We start from the raw sequence: 21,791 nt of genomic DNA on the forward strand, positions 1-21,791 counted from the left end.
TACATAGTTTTGAATTTTGTGACATGGAATGAACTTAATTATGTACACTTACATATTACAGTATTGTGTCCATCTTAAATAGATTCATTATTTGCTCTTTATTATGTATGTTGCTGTTTATTTTACTCGAAACGAATGCAATCGCTATAGCGATTTGAAATAACATCATCATCGGCAAGATGTTACCAAATGTTTTAATGAATATATCTTCAATTTTGGGCATAGTAAATAAGGCTAAAAATAAAGTATGAAGTTTACGATACATCTCACGTACACGTATTCACATGCCGAAGACAAATTTATAAGATGTGAATAACAAATTGCAACTTAATTTACTCTAATTATAGTTAATACTTTGAGGCTTGTTTAACATATTTTTATGGCATCTCCGTAACGACCAGTTACGTATAAAAGAACTCTATACAGCAAGCCGCATTTAATTTTAATAACAATAAAAAGAGTTAGTGTTCTATTTTCTTAAGAAAGGGAAAATAACTGATTGGTCGCAAAAGTTAAAACGAGAAACATCGTAATAGATGTATAGAGTAATATTATGGTAATTTAAATCATTTTAATATAGGAATGAACGATCGCTTAATGACACTGAATTTCATCAATATTAAGTGTCAAAATTGACAGCTAGACTAGCGTAATAAGCAATATGCTAAATGAATCCAGGATTGAATAAAAAAAAATTTATTAATTACGTAGAGTATAATCATTGTGTATTCGAAACTACCGAGAATTAATTCACTAACATCAACGATTTCATGTTATGCTAAAGCTAGAGATTAAACGTATAAGCGTCATTAGTAAATCATCCTGTCTTGTCAATTTAAACCTATCGACTACTTATACCCCGCAATGACGATCGTTTTAATTAAAATCAATCAATAAATTTGCAGTATTCATTGGACCGCTAATGGCAGCCTTATTAGTGAAATCTTTCGATAGTTCATCGTTCGAGGAAGTCGATGATCGACTTCGTGCTAACTCAGTAAAATCATCAAACATGGATGCAGAGCATTTGTTAGGCGATGATGGCATGGTTGACGCTCTTGCTCGAACTGAAATTCCATCGGCAGTAGGAGGAGGTAATAACTTTGGAGGTGTAGCTGCAATGATTTTTGACTTTGGTGAAGAACTAGTTTCAATTCGTGAAGTAGAGGATGCACGCGGCCTAACGTCATCCTTTGATAGTCCCAATGCCTTATTCTTTATGTTATTAGCCGCTGCGGTTAATCCACTAGAAGCGTCCATTTTTTTATTTTCGTTCCCTTTGCTGTTCAGTTTGGCTTTAGCAAAAGCCATTCGAAATGCTGTACCGAGCACGGTTATAATATTACGGGCGGTTTGTACGTCATCGCACATAAAAACATGTGCATGAAATTCATTTTTCTCTTCCGCTCGAGTAATATAACAGTATAAAGTTGGATGATTTTTACTGCCGCTACAAAAGGAAATACGCTTTAGCGGCATATCAATGACAGACATTGTAGTTGATACGTCCTCGATCAACATCCTATCCCTTTCAATTCGCACGCACATTCTACGCTTTTGATTTTTCTTCGTTGATTCGCGGTATACTTTATCGATAGCGATTTCAACATGATCGCTACCCGTTCCAAACTTATCTACGACCTGGCAGTAACCTAAATAGCGAACCTGATAGCTAGCCCCGGTGATGACCCGATCTTCATTACTAACGTCGTCACGATGTTGTGAGTAGTTGGCATTTCTACCAAAGCCAATTTTTTTTAAGAAGCCGCTTTTTTCTTCTTCCATTGGAGTAAAAGAGACAACTCGAATAGAAAGCACGTCGATTCTCTATTAAGAGGTAAGCACCATCAATTGATCAAACTAGCTGAATATTGTGCAGTATATAGATTTATCGTTTTTTATATCGAGTGTTGATAACGGTAAAAAGTAAACACTCACACTACGATATCAATCATTTATGATAGCCATTATTTATTTATAATTGCCTTTTACTTACCAATGATAGCGATAATATTAGCTATCGCAGTATTGATGGGCTATAGTAATGAGCTCAAGAACGAATGGTTTGAGCAAAATCAACTTGTAGAAAATTGATCCAGCAGTCCTTTGAAAAAATTAGAATATGATTAACTCTAGTACTGTTTTACATTTTTATCTAACCGCACTCTGAAGTAAATACTGTAACTCTCTCTGCTCTTCTTGATTCATTAATTACACTACTGTAATTTATAGTGATTATATTATTAACAACTAACTCATTGTATTCTTATTTGTATAAACAGTTCTGGAACCTACAGTACGGCACACTGTACACTGTACTGTATAGCTGGATTAACTTCGGTGGCACTAAGGAAAATAAACCGTGTAGGCTAAATCAAGGCAAAGTAGATAAAATCTTCTACGTATGCCTACACATATAGATTTTGAACAAGAAAGTTAACAAATTGCAACTTTCAATTTTCGACGCCATCTTGCCATCGAAGTTAATCGCGCTATACAGTACAATACTGTACATCGCGTACTGTACACTGTAGTATCAAATAAAGATTATTACTCTTTTTCTTTCCACTACGGTACACAACACTGTACTGGATTGTACTGTACTACACTCGGAGCTTGTGCAGTAGGAGTCTTGTTCAGCATCGACTGCTCAAGAACTGCATGATTCGCAGGTGTTGCAAGCAAAGTAAGGCTGTACTGTAAATGTTTTATCACTACAATTTATTTTTCTAGCCATTCTAACTATCATATTACTTGTTCTACTCTTACAACTAGTGAGGTTTAAATAGTCTATATTGAAAATAGAACTCCAGACAACTTGTGTCATCCATTTGATTGACGAAAACTTTAAATGATAAACGAATTACGCCGACATGAGAGTTATTGCAACAAGTGCCATTGCAACAGGATTATTAACATACCAACTCTATCCTCATCTATTTCCAAATCGTATTCGACCCAAGCATATGACAGGATTTCCAATCATGCAAGAGACAATGGCCTCATTCAAAGAAATTTGTCAGAAGCTTGATATCGATCATAGTGACAAAGTCAAAGTCTATGTCGACAAAAGTAATTCAATGATTGTTGATACTACGTATAAATCACCTTGATCGCATACAGTAGTAGTAAATCTATTTATAGTTATGCAGTAATTTTGAAAAGCAATCGTCAATGTTCAACTAACCAAAATCGAGCTTCATGTCAATCTAATCAATGTACAGTATGTGCTATCCATTCCTTGTTTATGTTTTACTAAACGTATAAACGTTCATGCGATTATAGGTCTGACTGCTGGAAATTTAGGAAATAGTTGGTTGCCCAACGGAGCAATCCTTAGCTTGCCGTGTACTATTTATTTTAAAACCGTCAATGATGTCATATATTCTAGAATTACTTTTGGCAATCAAAAGATTGAACGTGAAGATTTACTCAAATCTTTCATTACTTCAGCGAATTGTAATAATTTCCAGATGGCTCACGAATTATCCCACTTAAAATTGAACGACTTTATACCTCGAAGCATTGTAATGCCTACCTTTTACATAATAGCTAGTGGTGTCTATAGTCTGTGCAATAAGTTCTTCTTAGGATCGACACTATTAAGGGGACTAAGCAAAGCCGCGGTCATAGCTGTAGCCATAGGCTGTTTCGTAGCTACGAACTCCTACATTATCTACAGACAGGAATATAGAGCTGATCATACTGCAGCTAGTATTGATCCAACGTACTTAATAGGTATCTTACTGCAAATACTTGTTGATAAAACGGCTTATATGATGATATAAGAACTTGCGATTCAATTAATATTCTTTCTATAATAGCTCCAGTACGTATATGATTTATTTTGCTAACGTACTGTTGCAGTAATCAATCTGTATTATACTTATCTAATGTTGTACGCTTTCCAATTTTGAAAATTAAAGGTGGTATAGAACTTATGCACAAGTATCTTGACTGGGAAAACAAGTTTAACAAGAATGGTCCATCTAAACCTTTCTTAACGGTCATGTTGAAACGCTTATCGCATCCACCGGTAGAAAGGAGGCTTCAGCGGTTATTAGACATGCAAGAGCAGAGGGCTATCGCTGATAGTAAGAATTAAGAAAGAAACTAATTGTGCTTTTAATATCGAACTCGGAATAAGCTATGAATGAGATAGTGTATCAAGTTTATAGAAGGCCTGGAGTGTAGGTAAACTCGATCTGTATATATTATACTGTTTCGTACATAAATATATGCTTGTCCACTACTGTATATGTTACGCATATACAGTATATATATCTACTAAGAGTTCAACACCCATGTTACAGACTTATACTTCCTCTATTAACAGGTTTACTCGTATATGTGGGTTTAATAGGTAAACTGTTGCATATTGTATTGGTGGGGCTATCGATTAAAGACTGTGTAAGGCAATGTCATATTGCTCCACAGTACTGTGCACTAGACAACACAATACAGAAAATAGTGATTTAAAATATACAACATTGATAGTAAATAAAATTGAATTTATTTTATTTGTTGTACAAAGTTGCAGCTATCATGAATACAGAAATAGAGTAAAAGTCCAAAAATCTCGCTGGATATTTTATGTACTGTACTTAACAAATTTCAACTTTGATGAATGAATGATATATGATATTTATTACACCATTAGTGCATTACTGTCGATAAGCAGTAATAATACGTGTATTTCTCTCTAAGTTATAGTATATGAGCTACAGTTATGCTTACAAGCATGGACTACTCAATACTAAATCCTCGTGGACTCCACACTATGCTCGACCTGTAGCTACAGCACGACAAGAAACCCCCAAATTATTGGTTCTCTTTAGCCATGAGCTTGTCGAGATCTACAAGTCCATGCTTTAGCTGACGATCCACCGTGTCGGAGTCAAATGCGCCCGAACTTTGATTGATTGACATACTGTACACTGTATAGTACAGTACTGTTTGTAACCTCTGTGTTTCTGTACAGTACAGTACAGTACATCACTACACTACGTACTGTACACTGTACACTGTACAGTTCTTTCCCAGTCAATCCACACATGTACAGTACATTGTACAGTACTGTACTACAGTGAACTTCACCCTACCTGTGCTTCAAGTCAATCGGGCCCAAAAGATACAAAGCATGCGCAAGCAATCCAAACCTGCAGATGACACTAGCAGCGAGAGCGGTCACACGTATCTGCTGCAATTTTTTTATCCATTTTTATCCTTTTGCCAGCCCTTACATCTCGACATGGCCAAAGAAGAAGACCGAAAACAAGATTTTTTATTAGAGTTATATAAAGAGAAAGAGAAACTAGATCCTTCCTTTTACCATAGTATACGATTACTTTCGAAAGGTAGGTAAGGATACACTGGAATGCTAAGCTAATCATCATGTCATCGAAATGGACAATGAAAGCATTTCATAGCCACGACTTTGTCTTGTTGGATCAATGATACATGGAAATTTCTATCGTTAAATATATATCGATAGCTTTCATTGCACTCTTTGTACATACAATCGATGATAGTCAAGTTATTTGAACAGCTCTGATATCGTTGAGACGATGGAATATTACTTTACTTTCGGATAGATTGCAGGTTTTCTGCCTGATTTCAGTGACCTTTTTCTTGATTGATAGAGTCAATTTTTGACTCAATCACAATAAGCCAATACTATATGCACTATTGCTCAAAATGATTCTTTTCCTTTTTCATTTTGCTGCTATCTTCAAGACATGAACAGCTTTTAACAATTAATTTTATCCTAGTAGTGCAAAACGTTGAAATTGATCGTATTCCAGCGATGCTTTACAACAAAAATACTTTAATGACCACGGCTTGACTGTAGGCACCGTTTTACAAGCCATCATTGATTTCATCCTAAAGCACGTACAGTATATTGTGCTAGATGATCGATACTGGATTAGAATGGAACAATAGCATCAATAAAATGGAGAGAAAAAGTGAATAAAATGGTGTACTTTACTACACTTAAATCGAACCCTCTTAATCAAATATTAGCAAGAATTCGAAAAATTAAATGTAATAAAAAAAGTTTATTTTACGAGGACAGAATCTTGCCCCCAAATTTGTATCATCTTTTCCAACTTCCTCTATATAACTATTAACTATACTTTATCGCTACTACCATACGATGATGTGAGACTAATAATGATTATCTTATTATTCAATTCTGAACTGATTTTAGAAATTGCTCGAGTAGAATGTGGCGATGAAACGTCTGGTAATGGTTCTCTTAATAGCAATAATGTCAAACAGGAATCTCCAATGACATCCGTTCGACTTCATGATCCATATTCTCCCAGTGCTATCAAACTATCTGAAAGAGTATTAATTCCTGTCAAAGATTATCCAGGCGTAAGTTAGCAAATGAAAATTGCGTTTTGTTCCTATTTTACATACTGTATTATCACGATATCGATGCGTCTTCTAGCCTACGGGATACACTATTCTGGATCAATACAGTGCTGTGTTAGAAGGCACTTCTCTATTTGTACCAATTAGGAACAATCGAAAAAATAGCAAAGAAACCACTTATAAGCTTAAATTGTTCTTATCGACAAACCTTTAATATGATATAAATCTTGTTTACATACAGATTCTCTATCATACCCTAAATTCGTAATTAATGAACCTCAATCTTATCAATTTAATTATCCAACGATTTAACCTCCTTCAACATACATTACAATACTCTTCATTTACCTTATGTAAATTTTTTTGGCGTCGTCAGCATAATCCAACTTTAAAAAAATAAGGTATTGTCTTGATCAGTATAATATACAGTAAATACAAATCGAACTGCTCTATGTTTAGGACATAAATAGTAGAAACTTTTTCAGGAAGAGAGAAATAAAAGTAGAATATTCCATACAGTAGCCTTGTCGATAAGGTGATACTGTAATCATTGAAACGTACAGTATGAGTAAAATATCATCTACTACTGTAGATCTAATTGTAGCAATTAAGGTTAAATGTAGTCATTAGTATGACACAAACACTTAATGTCGTATTATACAGTAATTGTAATTTTACTCAACGAAAAAATCTTTTGTTCTATCATTAGACATTTTTAGTACAAATTAAACATTGAATGCAGTCAAAGTGGGCCTCATCAAGTGCCTAAGCTGTAAATCATTTTCCCATTTTAGCTAATTTCAAATTGTTAATTGATTTTTAAGTAGCACACTATCAACAAACTATAGACGATAAATGGACCGTTGTACATTAATGATGATCAGCATTTGCTATCTGTGCGATTCAAGTATTGATTTTTCGATACTCTCCGTCAAGTTATCGAGATGTTGAATCGATTACCAACAAGAGGGGTTTAGAGAGAGAGAGAAACTATCTTCGTTTAGTTCATTCAATATACTGTATGCTCTTTTATTTAATCTCTCAAATACTAAGTGGTATATTTAGGACGTTCTAGCTTTTAAAAAAATACTAGTATCCTAAGCTGTTGCCTGAGTATTATCCGTATTATTGACTCTAACCTGTGCTTCATTCACGTAGATGTTGTCGTAGTTATGCAATAGTCACATTAAAATATTTTAAATAGCCTATAAAACACGTATCGTTTTAATCATCTGTTGTCTTCTGCGACTTGCATCAGCGATAATGATAGCATTAGAGAAATTTTTTCTTTACAGAATCTACAAAGAAACGTATTCATGCCTTTATTTAAAGAGAATACGTACATTTATTATCTCAAGTAAATTTTTTGAAGATTACAACAAAAGCACAGAGATATTAGCGATTTTGAGTTATCCTTTAGCAATTTGTTGGATTGCGCATAATAGATTGCCCCTGTACAGTAAATAACAAAAAACATGCTCTGATCATTCTAAAAAAGTAGTTTACGTTCTTTTATTACAACTGTGCAATATTGATTTTAGTAGATAGATACGTGGATAATAGTAGACTTTTGATGCCTATGCGGCCATACCGAGAATCCTTTCACAATTTACTTATGCTAAGCGATCCTCAATTGTATTCATCATTAAGTATAATCTTGTAATGTACTGTACACTGTACAATAAGGCAGATAGTGGCCAGAAAACAGCGATAAAATTGCTAAACTTTTAAATGACCTTCTAATAAATGTTATAGTTCAATTTTATTGGAAAACTACTCGGTCCTCGTGGTAACACGCTAAAGAGGCTCCAATCTGATACATTGACGAAAATGTCAATACTTGGTAAAGGGTCGATAAGAGATAAGGAAAAGGTAGTATCAACAATATCTAACGTATTGAATGGTTCTAACAAAATTTTAATGCATAACGGTTAAATAAATAGATCACATTTACTTGTCTCAAGTGACCGGAGTAGAATATTGTAAATATGAAGCGTAATAACTAATACGGCATCATTAAAGGCTTACTGGGTACTAAATGTACGCGTACTTTTTGTAGTTTGCAAGTAACTTAATCCCACCTAACATCAAGAAAAAGATAACAATTGCGTTTTAATAGGAATAGTTACATTTATCTTAGATATAAATTATTCATAGTAGTCGCAACTACAGTACAATAAACACGTCCGTTACGGACTTGCTCTATTTTTGAGCGACATTGTAAATCAATCCCGGATACCATCCTAAAAAAAGATGGGAGATTGATCTTACTGCGAACATTTTTTAATACTTGCTTGTAGGATAAAATTGCTCTAAATTCATTATTTATTACGTAAACGTAAGAAATTAATGCTTGCAAAAACTTCTATTATATGCGTACTTTTGTAATCAGTTGCTATATAATATTCAATATTTTTCTCATTCCAATTTCCTATCAGACAGCTGTTCACTTGCGTAACAGATTGAAATAGTCATCAACTGTTTTATAACATTTCATATCACCATTCGAGGTGTCTTTTTTTTCTATCCAAAGTATTCAGAAATATTAGAGTATAAAAAATTCCTTACAATTTCCTATCAGACAGCTGTTCACTTGCGTAACAGATTGAAATAGTCATCAACTGTTTTGTAACATTTCATATCACCATTCGAGGTGTCTTTTTTTTCTATTCAAAGTATTCAGAAATATTAAGAGTATAAAAAATTCCTTATTAAATAATTTTCAGATATTAAAGTATAATTTTATTATGTTTACATTGTATCTACTACAGGAAGAAGAATTAAGGCGGGATGATCCTAGCAGTCACTTACATTTAGATTTACATGTCCTCATTGAGGTGGAAGCACCTTATCATGAAGCACATCAACGCCTATGCGCTTCTGTAGAAGCTTTAAGAAAATTTCTGAGGCCGGTAAGTGTTGGCTGGTTTTTTAACTTTTATTATAGGGCTCTACATGCTCGTGAAAAAAAAAAAATTAAAAAATCAGTCATTTATTAGCCTACTAATCTAAGTTCCACGAATCCGTAATTTCTTATTATTACTGACATCGTAAGCGTTTGCAATCAATTTCTTTATTTTGTGTTGAAATCAACATGTAGAGTGCAGCTAATATTGCCTATTCATATAATCAACAGTTCGTTGTGTTATTTTCTTAATAATTGTACAGTACTAGCAACAAGCATTCGTCCAAAATATTGCTGACATTGCTAAACATAGTTTTATAATGCTAACGATCAAGTTGTGTAAATGTTGTACCCTTTTTGAATATCAAACAAAGACAAACAGTGATCCTCTCCACCAACAGCAAATGATCGAATTAGCTTATTTATCTGGTAAGCAAGACGAAAGTGGAGATTCTGTCGCTGTAGCTAAATCTTATCCCAGACCTATCATTCACCGCAAACTTACGGAGATTGATGCGCCAACTGAAAGAAGAGTTAATGATCCTTCGCAGATTTTAAGAGCAAAAACTTTATTCGCATCTCGTTCCGCTACTTTGGGCAGAGTACGTGAGAGTGTACCATCAAAGTATACAGAATATACTGAAGAAAAGTATGATCCACGCTACGAGGAAAATTACTCTGTAAGTAGCAATGTAACTTTGTTTAAAATTATTCACTTCCTCAATTTACCATAATCTTTTTGTATCATTTTAACTAATGTCTTATAGCCTTACTCATCAGACTTCATGGAACCAAGGTTTGGATAATTCAAGTTAAATCAGTATTAACAGTATCAATTTACCTATTTGTAGTCCAATATATACGTGTAATGCTAAAACCTTAACGCTTCATTTCTCTGATTGTAGTAATCAAGGTTCGCGTTATATTTATACATATGATACCCCTAGCGAATCTCATGCTGATTCCAATATCGATAAATTTGGTGAATATGATGGTCAGTTAATGAAATAGAAAATGAATATGATGAAATTGCATTAGTTTAGATATTACAATAATAGAACGGCTATTGGCTGCTGTGCAAGTTGAACAAAGTAACTTGATTTAGTATTTTCTACTGGTGGTGTTTTTCCGCCGTTAGATGATACTCTCAACAGTCATAAACTTGTAAATATAGCCGAACATGAACATGCTGTGCTCATAGTCCTAGTGATAGCGTTCACCTATCACTAGTCTCCAGCAGATCGATATTCATCATCACGTAGCTTTTAATTAATCTCTTACCTCTGTCTTTAAGTATTTTTACTAAAAGGGTAAATATCATTTATTCATAATGTGTAGAAGACTGGCGAAAATCACAGATGAAAATGCATTCTAATCGAAACAAAATTTACAGACGGAGTGCTCATCCCTATTGAGAAAGCACGTAGTAAATAGTATAGTTAAGGATTTTTTACAAACCATAACAATTGTCATCCTTTCATGTCCTCGGAAAAAATGAATTGGCCAGATCATCCATATGATAATAATGTAAAAAGAGGCGACTACCTACATCCGTGGCAACACAACTACTATCATCTTAAAAGCTAAAGCATCGCTATAGAATTAATCCAATGGAATTGAATTCCTATTTAAAAAATTGTAAAAATTCTATCGACAGGTAAATGGAACACCCCTTCACTAGAGGTACATGCCTCTACCAGGAAAATAATTTATTATCGACTGTTAATATTATTTATCATATCAGAGTTTCGATTAATATCTACAGCATTAGGCGCTGCAAAAAGGTGAATACAGAATTTTCTGAACTATTTTAGTTCTATGTTATCGCTGCACTGTAGTAAGCCCAACGTTTATTGGCTTTTATTCCTATTTGTTGATCTATGATCTTTTATTAAATTACATGACCTAACTCAATAATGTAATTTGTGATGAATGCGTAACTAGTCTACTATTAAGCCCATTACCTATTCAAAATTTATTGATGGCGGTATCTGAATCAACAATTTCAATATTTGTAGGTAGGGGGCATTAATATTCCACTAATGATTATTAGTTCAGTCACCGCGTCCGATATTAAAGCAATTACTTTGCATCGAAATTATGAATTTTTAAAATACATAAAACTAATATATCTCGATAAATTTCAAATCAATGCTGTTAAAATGAACCCATAATACAAATTAACTATACATTGTGTTCAAATTTTCGATTTCGAATTTATATTATACAGATTCTTTCCTTTATTGCATAAATAACGACATTGTTGTTAAAGATATAATAACTGCGAAGTAATTAAGATAATCTAAACTTCGAATTAACTATACTGTAAGATCTCTTCAACAAGTAGATCTAAAATTTATTTTATACAGAGCAGTTTTGTGATATTACTATCACAAATACTGATACTGAAGTCACTATAAAATAAAGTCGAATATTGATTATTCTAAGGATACACATGTACGCATATGTACTACATAACCGACATGGGACTTGTACGAGTGTAATCACTTGGTATAGTCGTAGCCAAATTATTCTACGTATCAGATACAAATATATTGTAAAGTTTTTTTTATAACATATAAGCCCTAAACGAATAAACTAGAGCCCTCTCATATCGGTCTTTATACTGATAGAAATAACATAGACACACGAAGTTACAAAAATAATTACTTAGGTGAAGTCTTCTCAATAACTTTCTCTAGTTAAACTGCCCATACAATTACTAGCAAGGACTCTCGAACTCGTTAGTCCTAGGTGTTAGTAACACGATAATTAAGTCTTTATAAAGAAAGGACGTTGTTACTCTTAGTTCTTCTAAGCGATTTAATGCTCTGTTAAAGCTACCGACATCGTAGAGGATACATTATGATTTATTAATTTTACGAAGACACTTACATCGTGGCTTACAGTAATTAACGTATTCAGTAACTGACACCAACACAGTTATTTAATGCAAGCGGACGGTAATAAATCATAGAAGTCAACAAATCCACAGTATGATGGATAATAAGAGATGATGAGTTAGCTGGAGGTACTGCGTTTTTTCCGGTATACTTTTATCTCTGAATCTTAATCTAAACTACATGTATGATCAGTAATATCGTATTCTGTACAATAATAAAATTTCTAAGTGGCCAATTGCCACAAGCAGTAAGAAATTAATGGAAAGATATACATGTATTAAATCACAGTTGTAGAATGGAAGAAAAAAGACTAACTAATCCCCTTTATAAAGAACCTTAACGAGGAAACATATAAACCTTTGCTAATAAGTATTGAAACATGATATCTGCAGCAAATAAAAGATAGCTCTAAGAAGTGTAACATGCAAATCGAACAATTTTAGTGACACTCACTAAACACATAATAAGATCATGTAAAAAAATTGCAGGAAAATTTAACGTAACCTATAATATCACCATGAATAATGCTGATAATAATATATCGAAATACTTATTGTGAGTTAACACTTGCAGGTAAAGAAACGGATAGCTAGCTTCTACGCTCAATTAATGATCTGAGAAATAAAAGAATTATAGGTATTATACAATATAACGCAATACTACAATAAAAATATCGTGTTAATCGTATTTATCCTTCATACTTACTGAAAAAATAGTAGATTTAATAAAGTCTTTTTGAGATGAAATATCAATATCGGGGAATTCTTCCAGCAACTTCATAGTCACATAAAAGAACGTCCAAAAGAAATTATTTTCACACGGAGAGTTTAAAATGAACCTTAATAATTTCCTACCTCCCGACAAACAGACTTTATCGTAACATTTTGTAAGTCAGCACCATCTAACAATTTTGTAATTGCAGCTTCGATTTCGCTATCCTGTTATAACATTGTTTAAATTGATAAAAATAAATTTTACAGCATATTTAGTTTCGACTACATCTAGCACCACAAAACTAACGTACTGTCGGCGGATCTTTTTTCATCTTCTTTGCTAGCGGCTCTTCATCCGAACTATCAAAGTCATCCACAACTATAAAATGTTCACGAATTTATTTAAGAGATTACATTTCAGAAGCACTAATGTTGGTACACAAACCCGTCTTTGCCTTTCTTTTCTTCTTCTTGGTTGGGGATTTCGTCTTGATCTGCTTTTCTTTCCGAGGAGGCTTCTTAGCCTATTAAATATTAAATGTAAACTTCTTTAAGTAATTAAATCAATAAAATTTATACCATTAAACAACAATAGAGTTACAACTAATTATCACAGATATTTCAACGCTTTAGATTAGTAACAATACCCATACCGTTTTGGGACGTTTCGGTTTTTTCCCTATCAAAAGATACGTAAAATGCGAAAAATTTTCATTGACCATAATAGAAGTGCTTACAAATCTCAACCAATAATACGCATGTTAAAAGTAAAATTTGTTACAATATAAGTTTAGCTGACCACTACCTGAGCTTCTAGTTGAACCCTAAAATTAATAAAGATTTGTTAAATTATTTTTTTCTTAAGAATCAACATATTGCAATTAAGATTGTAACACTTTCGTTGAGTAATTAATAGGGATAACTTTGCTTACTGTTACCTGAGCGCCTGAGCTAGACGGTACAAGCAAAAATTCCATTATATGTTCTATCATTTCGACCTTGATAAATATATTTTATTAAATTGCAGTTATACGATATAAAGATGATATGGTAGGCTAATTTATGACTAGTTTATACCTTTGAAGCACCGCGTTGAACACATATTATGCCACACAAATTTCGTAGATCGGAAGATGTCATTCTTAACGATAACGATTAGATTAACTCTAGTGTCTTAACTAGTGCTTCCCTATGAGATAGCAAGACTATTTGCAGTCGTTAAAGTTGACTTACTTTGATAACATTTTCTCTTTTGTTTGATATTCATCACTAGTCTAAAGGTCAAAGAAGTCATTGTAATGATCATTCATGATAAATAAGTGTATACATACATATATCTCTTACAGTGTCAAAGTTGAATCCTCGGAAATCTCGAATATTTCTTTTCACTTCAGTAGCCTAAATTAAAGAGCGAAACGATGCGATTAAGCTATCGAACCAAATACGGGCTAAAAAGCACAGCTTACCGATCCAGGGCGACCAAATAGTAGTCTATGTAAAGGTTTTAAGGTATCTGCCTTAGAACCTGTTACCGCAGTTTCGACTACATAAATTGAAGCCATAAGATAAGTTAAAAAAATAAAACCTTCCTATATTAATTTATGTCATAATAAATCATGCATTTCCAGCAATACTTTGTGAAATATCTCCGAGACGTTCGCCTTTGCCAGTAGAAAAATCGATTTTAGTTTTGACTTTAACAGGAATTTTTAAATGTAGCCGATCCGTTGTTTTGCGTACTCGAGCACCTTCCTGAATTAGAGGTTTGTCGTAAATACCTACCAAATAAAATAGCATCAAATCGTAATTTAAAATTTCAATGCATTCGGGAATCAGCATACCTCTTACTGAATATTAGGTATGCAATAACTAAATATCATCATGGCATTTAAAACCTTGATACTAATAAGATTTCGACTTGAAATATATGCAATATGTTTACTTTAATATTATCTTTGATAAGAGTGAAATCTTGAGTGAGTAAACCAAGTTAAATATTAATAAATAAATCATTACCAACCTAAATGTTTGGTGTTATCGTCGCCATTCTCGCTGACACCTTAAATATCAGTAGGCACGCGTAGGTCAATTGAACGTGTCGTAAGTAATTATAATTAAGAATACAGACTGCATTCAAAAGACAACCATACCGGAATCTTCATTAGCTTCTGAGGTTTCGATTTCATCCTTGGTCTTAGTCGCAGCCTATATCAACGACACGAATAAAGTACGGGTATGATCCGATAAATTATTACATTAACTTGCTAATATTTATATGATTCCACAAATCATATCATGCAACTCAATTCACGAACTTCATATATTGTAACAGGATTTTGTAAGTATGACAGATTCAAAAATTCTCAAACATCTCATAGGGGTAATTAACTGTAATGAAAAATCTATTTCATGCAATCTTCGGTAGTATGCTATAGGAGTTTTAACCTGAAATCTTATTATCTACAATCATTGCACGGCATTTCTTAAGATATGCATGGCAATTTTTTAGTTAATATTTAGTGATTCCCTCTAGTAGAATAATTCAGTGCAGTTACATCAGGTATAATTGTCTTTCTTTTAATGCAGTAAGGAAGCTATATGTTGGAACGTATCAAATACTTATCACTCGAAACGATAACGTATTCGTTACATCTGGTGCTTTTAGTACTAATATCAGTATCGTTACAATTTAACAACAGTCACCAACAATTACAAAGATTATCTTCAATACTACATCTATAAGGGTTTTATCTATGTGATAGCAGCAACCAGAGTATATTTATATAAGAGTACGCACGATTACTAACTGATTGCCTAAACGCAATATATCATTATATTTTCATTTATAACATGTCACTTTTAGTTTAAATAGTGCACAAAGCTGATGAAGCTGTTAGCACATCCGTTATAACGCCCTTTAGATATTTATTCGTGTTTAGCGTCAATTAAAGACAGACTGATCTACTACAAAGTATGGTGCTATTTGTACGCTTCTTTATTAAACAACTATTGTTGAGTAATAATATTTCAGGCTAGAATTTCCTTTAATTCCTTTAATAGCTGGCACAGTAGTACTATTTAGTGAGCAAAAATACGTCATACGAGTACTATTGTAGCTATGTACAGTACATTAGCATATTGCGAAGTACTGTGTATATAATAATTTTTAAATGCTAGCGCATTCCCTTAATATAGTATCGAAATCGAGCAGTGCCAAAAGCTATAATTGTACTAGTATTATACGTACACCGCTTTATGAGGGTAACCTATATGTGAAAATAATTATTTAAATTACAGATAAATCATCGATTCTATTTCAATATACCCGTATACGTACAATGTATAGGGTATCATATCAATTTCAATTTAGATGACTGTCATTGCTCAAGGCTAAGCGTACAGTATCACGTCAGACCAGTATACTGTACAAGCCCATAACTTTATTGAATTCGAAAAACATTAATTATCATTCCGTAACTATCATGCTACATCCACTAAACTGCTGGAAGAATCTAATAACGTGAAAATTGATCTAAGTATCAGAAGATAGTACATAGACTACTCGCTAAAGCTAGAACAGTTTAAGAATATGAATTGGGTTGATAATACTCTTGTGCAAAGGGGATCCAAATTGGTGACAATACAGTCCATATTAGATTGAATAGTTGCTGAATGAGTTAGTGTGTTTACGTGCAACCTACAGTAAGCTATCTACAGTAGACTACAATAGTTTAGAATTGGACACTGGCCTATTTGATGTAATTAACTACTGTACAGTATGTCCACCATTAGTAAATGATTGTTTACAGGTCCGATTGCAAACTACTGTAAAAATGGTAGCGATAGAATTGTAGAAGTTGTCCGAGACTCCTACGTAGTGTATCGTGCATAATACTACACAGGCAACAAATGCTTATAGCGGTGTCTGACATCTCGTGGTATCTTGTCAGTTAGCACCTGATATAGAATCAGCAGCCTCGACATTTTTATTGAACTCATTTGGATGGTTTCACTGTCCATAGGTCTACAACAGTATTGTGTTCAATGCCAATTCGAGGAATAAAGCCGTTACATAAACGTCTTGGAACTGCACTAGCTATCGCAAAGAGAGTGAAAGAGCTGCAACCTCCATAATGTATGTACTGTATAGACACACGCATTATATCATCAATACTTACGGTATTATCTGTCGACATATTGTAGTGTATCGGTATTTCTTTGAGAATCAACAGTCGCTTTTCTTGATGTTGGGAAATCCAAATTCTAATTAATCATCATATACGTCTACGTATATAATTCAAAGATTACTTGGTGTTTTTGCGCCAAACCTCTTTGTTTAGCAATCAGGCAGACCAGGGCTCGGCGGCTTTTGCGAGAGCGTACAGTACAGTACAGTACAGTATGACATGTACTGTACACTGTACTGTACAGTACTCCTGCAGTACTGTAGACAGTTGTACAGTACTGTACAGTATAGTACTGTACAGTACAGTGTATTACACCGTATATTACAGTGTACAGTACTGTAACTGTAGCTGTATCAAGCCTCACTCAACAGTACTCGACAGTTGATTATATAATAATAATTAATTATAATGTAATGTACATGTACTGTACATAAATCAATTCGAATCAGTCAATCAAAAGGGAAAAAGTTGAATTTTCCTTTCTAGTTTGTGCTGCTTCGCTTTCATAATCATCATTCCGTAACTTTTATTTTAGCCTCATACTTGTATCCTTAATCTCTTGCTCGTGTTCTATCGAATATTAAATTCCTACATACTGTATTAAAATACAATACTATATTACGAATCTAGGTCAAAAAGCGTTCTGGGTTACGCCAGTACAGTATAGTGCATTAGAGAATGGACTCTATTCAACCACGTGTGATCTTTAAGGTCAAGAGGTAACTGTGAATCTGTGACATTGCAAGTTTATCTAGCTGAGAATTCTATTTAGCATTGTTGATAGACTAAAATTGGACATCACGGCTATACGCTATGGTGCACTGCATACTGTATTGTAGGAACTACCAAGACTTGAAATCGGTGATTGATACGATATTACTATTTACTTTACTAGGGTACATAATTGCTTGAAACTTAAAACTTGTCCCAATGGAGTCATGCATGCTGTAGTAATTCCTAATGAATAATATCCCCATGGCCATTAACTAACTGTAAAATTTACAGGAATCCACAAACGCAATATTGATACATTATCCACACAAATAAAATACAGTACACTATCAATTTTCAAGATTTATTAGACTTTATTGGTTCAAAGTTGTATTATACATTATAGTGCGCGGTACATAACATACTTGTACAGCTGGTACCAGACAGTGTAATGACATACTGTAATCTACGTATATAATACTGTCACTACCTACTAATAACCTAGCACGATAGCAACCTGAGCGTTACTGCATTATACTGAGTACTCAATACAGTATACGCGTATTCTATCTATAAAGGTAATTATCAAGATTGTTACTCATATATATTAAAAGTTAATATATAATCCAAAAAATTTATCAGTTACTGTATATAAGATCGGTTCCATTGTATGAGCCATTTACAGAGGTTAAACTAAACTATCCTGCATTTCTCCGGATAAAAATTTCTAACACTATCATAATAGATCTACTGTATATCCATTTCTGCAGGAACAGCATATAACAACGGCGGCGGGAAAAATTATATTTCAGGGATTGAGTGATCCATTTGCTTCTTGACAAGGCTTGATGCCATGCTTCAATTAATATAAAACAAACATTTATTACTAAGATTATCATATTTATAGGTGTTAAAATTGAACATCAATAAGTTAATGGCTTAGACTTACTGTTTCATTATATGATCAAAGATGAAAGTTGGTATAATGGTAACGGTTACGGTGCGACCACATGCTTGGAAAATCTTACCAATATCTTTATCCTAAGTTGAAAAATAAAGAAGATACCTTCTCGTTAATGTCATTAAAAAACTATGAAGCCTTTCATAGGTTGCACATTAGTGATCTAGACCAAGATCTACAGTATCAATTTGAAAATTTAACACTACCATTAGATGGTAATACGAACCTTCATACCAACAACATTTTGACCGTCAACTTCGACTAGATTATGTTCTGTCAAGATACCATTTCTGAAATTGAAGAAAAAGACTTTCTTAGCTACATTCCATTGGCTTATACCTTGGATGTAAGCAATTACTTAATAGCTTCAAAACTAGAACTACCTGGCAGCTGATGAATCTTTCACGATGTGAGTCACCTTTCCATTCTTGAAAACAAAACCGATATTACCATCGCTATTCTTTTGTAAGGTGATTGTACGTTCAAAAGGCCTAAGCAACAAAAAAAAATAATTAATAACTATAGCCACCGATTAATATCATGATATTAACCCTTACCTATCTCTTACTGCAAGTTCAATTCTATCTGAAGTAGCATTTTTGAAAAATTTCATAGCTTTGTCAGTACTGAGACCAGCTAAATTTTGACCATTGATCTATATACGTTATACGATAAACAGTCGATATGAAGATACGAGGTTATGATAAATCACGCATACGTGGTAAATACAATATGTTCATTAGCTGTATCATTGAATATATAATTGATCAAGTTACCTGCAAAATTTGGTCACCAAAACGAAGGCCACCCATGGCAGCTGCAGAATTTGCACTTACAAATTGCACAAAGATTCCATTATTGACGTTACGAACCCTCAACCCAAGCTTGTTCTTGTTGTCTTTAGCAAGGATTACCATGCGGATACCTTGTTTAACCTCAGCCCTTCTAATACCGACAGCATCTCCGCTAACTGGAGCAACAACTTGTCGGTTCGTGTTTGCTGGAACGGCCACTTGGTTATTGACGTTGGTTGGTAGCATTTGCTGCAAGATATCCAATATAGTTTTTTAATACGCGTATTATGATACTTACTTCTAACAGTTGATAATACTCTGCAAAAAACGGTCTAAAATCTACCTGTTGAACTTCTGGTGGGACATTAGTCAAATCGAGACCCATGTATTCCTGAAGCGATGGATACAAGCTTGGAGTCCGATTGGTTGGGATGCTACCAGGAATTGGTGCCTGACCAGCAGGAAGAGCCTTTAAAATAGAAGAAAATGAATTTTTTTACTTTTATAACCTCAATTCCATACGAATTTTATACAGTCGTAGACCGGGAGTGTTAATAATTACATATACATATAGCGTTCCATAGGACTTATATACGTCTTTACACTTTTAAAATTAGCACCTCAAGTAAGCAACAGTAGGGTGTTTAAAACAGTATCGCAAAGGGTCATACCGTATAGCATACCCCACCCACAAGACATAAACCTTAATATATGACGTCATTAATAACGAGTTACATACTGTGACTGTACTGTACTGTACTGAATAAGGTTATTATTCAGTCAATTTACTGTACTACTGGTACAAGTGTCCATGCAGTATCTCATGTCTTTCGGAACCTTGCTCAAATCTAGTCACTCTAGTGTACCGCACATCTCGTAGCTACGCAATCCAAAATAACCAACACTATGTAATCACAGCAATAAAATGCTATTCCTAGGAAAAGGCAACGACTACTAGAAAGAGACTAGTCCTTGGAAAGGGTAATGGGATCAATGCTGATCCAAGTAATACAATAAAGCAAACTGTACAGTAAACAGCGAAGTAGCCTTCTAATGGAAGTTTTATCCACTAAAAAAATCGTCCCGTCTACACTTATGCCTTTGGTTACAGTTAAAAATTACAAGAAATCACTGATCAATAATTATTCTAGTAACCACTAAAGGGTTTCAGATGTGGGGTTTTAGTAATTAAGCACGACATGCACAATAACTTTAAAGGATCCAAGTTTTCGAGTCAATGTTGATTTCATATTCCCACGTCCTTTTAATGAGGCTTAAATAAATTCTAAAACAGTATTCTCTACAACTCACAAAATACAGTGTAAGGAGTCTACGCAACAGTAAAAATCACATTACAACTCTATACTTGATGATGAGATATCGTGAGAAGATCAACATCTTCTTCACTACTCCAATTAAGTGATTATTTCTATCAATAAAAAATGGTCAAAAAGCATACCGGAGGAGCTGGGGCCTGTTGAGCAGCGTTCACAGCAGCTTGAGCCTTTTAGTAAAGATGAGGAAACGAAAATAGATCAATAAAAAACGTAAGACTTGCATACGCTTGAAATACTATTCCAGATAATAAACATTTTTCTCTCAAGCATAACAAGTACCATTTTTCATTTACCTGGATCATTTGATCCACTTTCATATCTTCCAATGAAGGGTAAAGAGAAGACATTTTCAATACGAAATTAGTAAAGAAGCGGTAGAAGTTTTGATCAAGACAAAAAAAAGGCCAAATTATAAAAGCAGGTTCAGTGACGGAGTCGTTTTATACCTAGCCTTCGGTATCGTACGGTTTGTTTGCTCTTATTACAGCACAACAGACAAGAACACACATACACGCATTACTCACCATACAGTACACTATTGTTCCGATCCGCCTCACTATGTTTGGTCAATTTGGAAGTGGATCAGAAACAATGCTATTTTTAGTAACATTACGTCGTGTCATGCGCAATGTAAAGGTAATGTACAGTATTGACTGCCAGTTTACAGTGATACTCCGTACAGTACAGTACTTTCAACCGTATGAAAGGTTCGTACGGTATAGTGTGCTGTACTACACTCAATCAATAATACTGTATGGTATTACATTGTACTGTACAATCGAATAAATATGGCGTGCAGTCCAGTATCATACACAATACTCTAGTGGACTATTAAACAAGATTGCTGTTCACAGTACAATATACTGTACAGTGTACAGTACAGTACTACTAAATTGGAA

The 21,791-nt window shown here is 33.8% G+C and overlaps 5 protein-coding genes across 5 annotated transcripts; 2 read left to right on the plus strand and 3 right to left on the minus strand.

Moving 5' to 3' along the window:
- Nucleotides 1-876: 876 nt before the first annotated feature.
- TRIADDRAFT_57901 (uncharacterized protein) lies at nucleotides 877-1,785 on the minus strand (the record flags this gene model as incomplete). Its single annotated transcript, XM_002114233.1, has 1 exon — nucleotides 877-1,785. The coding sequence occupies one exon, from the start codon at nucleotides 1,783-1,785 to the stop codon at nucleotides 877-879; it is 909 nt and encodes a 302-aa protein (XP_002114269.1).
- Nucleotides 1,786-2,873: 1,088 nt separating this feature from the next.
- TRIADDRAFT_57902 (uncharacterized protein) lies at nucleotides 2,874-4,105 on the plus strand (the record flags this gene model as incomplete). Its single annotated transcript, XM_002113914.1, has 3 exons — nucleotides 2,874-3,072; nucleotides 3,286-3,738; nucleotides 3,927-4,105. The coding sequence occupies 3 exons, from the start codon at nucleotides 2,874-2,876 to the stop codon at nucleotides 4,103-4,105; spliced, it is 831 nt and encodes a 276-aa protein (XP_002113950.1).
- A 1,146-nt stretch (nucleotides 4,106-5,251) lies between these two features.
- Nucleotides 5,252-11,074, plus strand: TRIADDRAFT_57903 (uncharacterized protein; the record flags this gene model as incomplete). Its single annotated transcript, XM_002113915.1, has 8 exons — nucleotides 5,252-5,357; nucleotides 6,212-6,381; nucleotides 8,137-8,253; nucleotides 9,153-9,293; nucleotides 9,661-9,966; nucleotides 10,054-10,082; nucleotides 10,192-10,280; nucleotides 10,944-11,074. 8 exons carry the CDS (start codon nucleotides 5,252-5,254, stop codon nucleotides 11,072-11,074), a joined length of 1,089 nt encoding a protein of 362 aa, XP_002113951.1.
- Nucleotides 11,075-11,756: 682 nt separating this feature from the next.
- On the minus strand, nucleotides 11,757-17,098 carry TRIADDRAFT_57904 (uncharacterized protein; the record flags this gene model as incomplete). Its single annotated transcript, XM_002114234.1, has 15 exons — nucleotides 11,757-11,819; nucleotides 12,895-12,963; nucleotides 13,044-13,127; nucleotides 13,214-13,281; nucleotides 13,348-13,426; nucleotides 13,556-13,581; nucleotides 13,708-13,726; nucleotides 13,841-13,900; nucleotides 13,980-14,043; nucleotides 14,136-14,176; nucleotides 14,247-14,300; nucleotides 14,369-14,445; nucleotides 14,537-14,680; nucleotides 15,053-15,107; nucleotides 17,081-17,098. The coding sequence occupies 15 exons, from the start codon at nucleotides 17,096-17,098 to the stop codon at nucleotides 11,757-11,759; spliced, it is 921 nt and encodes a 306-aa protein (XP_002114270.1).
- Nucleotides 17,099-18,172: 1,074 nt separating this feature from the next.
- TRIADDRAFT_64065 (expressed hypothetical protein) lies at nucleotides 18,173-21,284 on the minus strand. Its single transcript, XM_002114235.1, has 9 exons — nucleotides 21,186-21,284; nucleotides 21,015-21,059; nucleotides 19,899-20,024; nucleotides 19,538-19,804; nucleotides 19,319-19,416; nucleotides 19,145-19,252; nucleotides 18,988-19,051; nucleotides 18,750-18,841; nucleotides 18,173-18,656 (listed from the first exon to the last, which is right to left on the minus strand). Exons 1-9 carry the CDS (start codon nucleotides 21,237-21,239, stop codon nucleotides 18,602-18,604), a joined length of 909 nt encoding a protein of 302 aa, XP_002114271.1. The 5' UTR covers nucleotides 21,240-21,284; the 3' UTR covers nucleotides 18,173-18,601.
- Nucleotides 21,285-21,791: the final 507 nt, after the last annotated feature.

Source organism: Trichoplax adhaerens, genomic scaffold (assembly GCF_000150275.1).
Source record: "Trichoplax adhaerens TRIADscaffold_7 genomic scaffold, whole genome shotgun sequence".
Classification (NCBI taxonomy): Eukaryota; Metazoa; Placozoa; class Uniplacotomia; order Trichoplacea; family Trichoplacidae; genus Trichoplax; species Trichoplax adhaerens.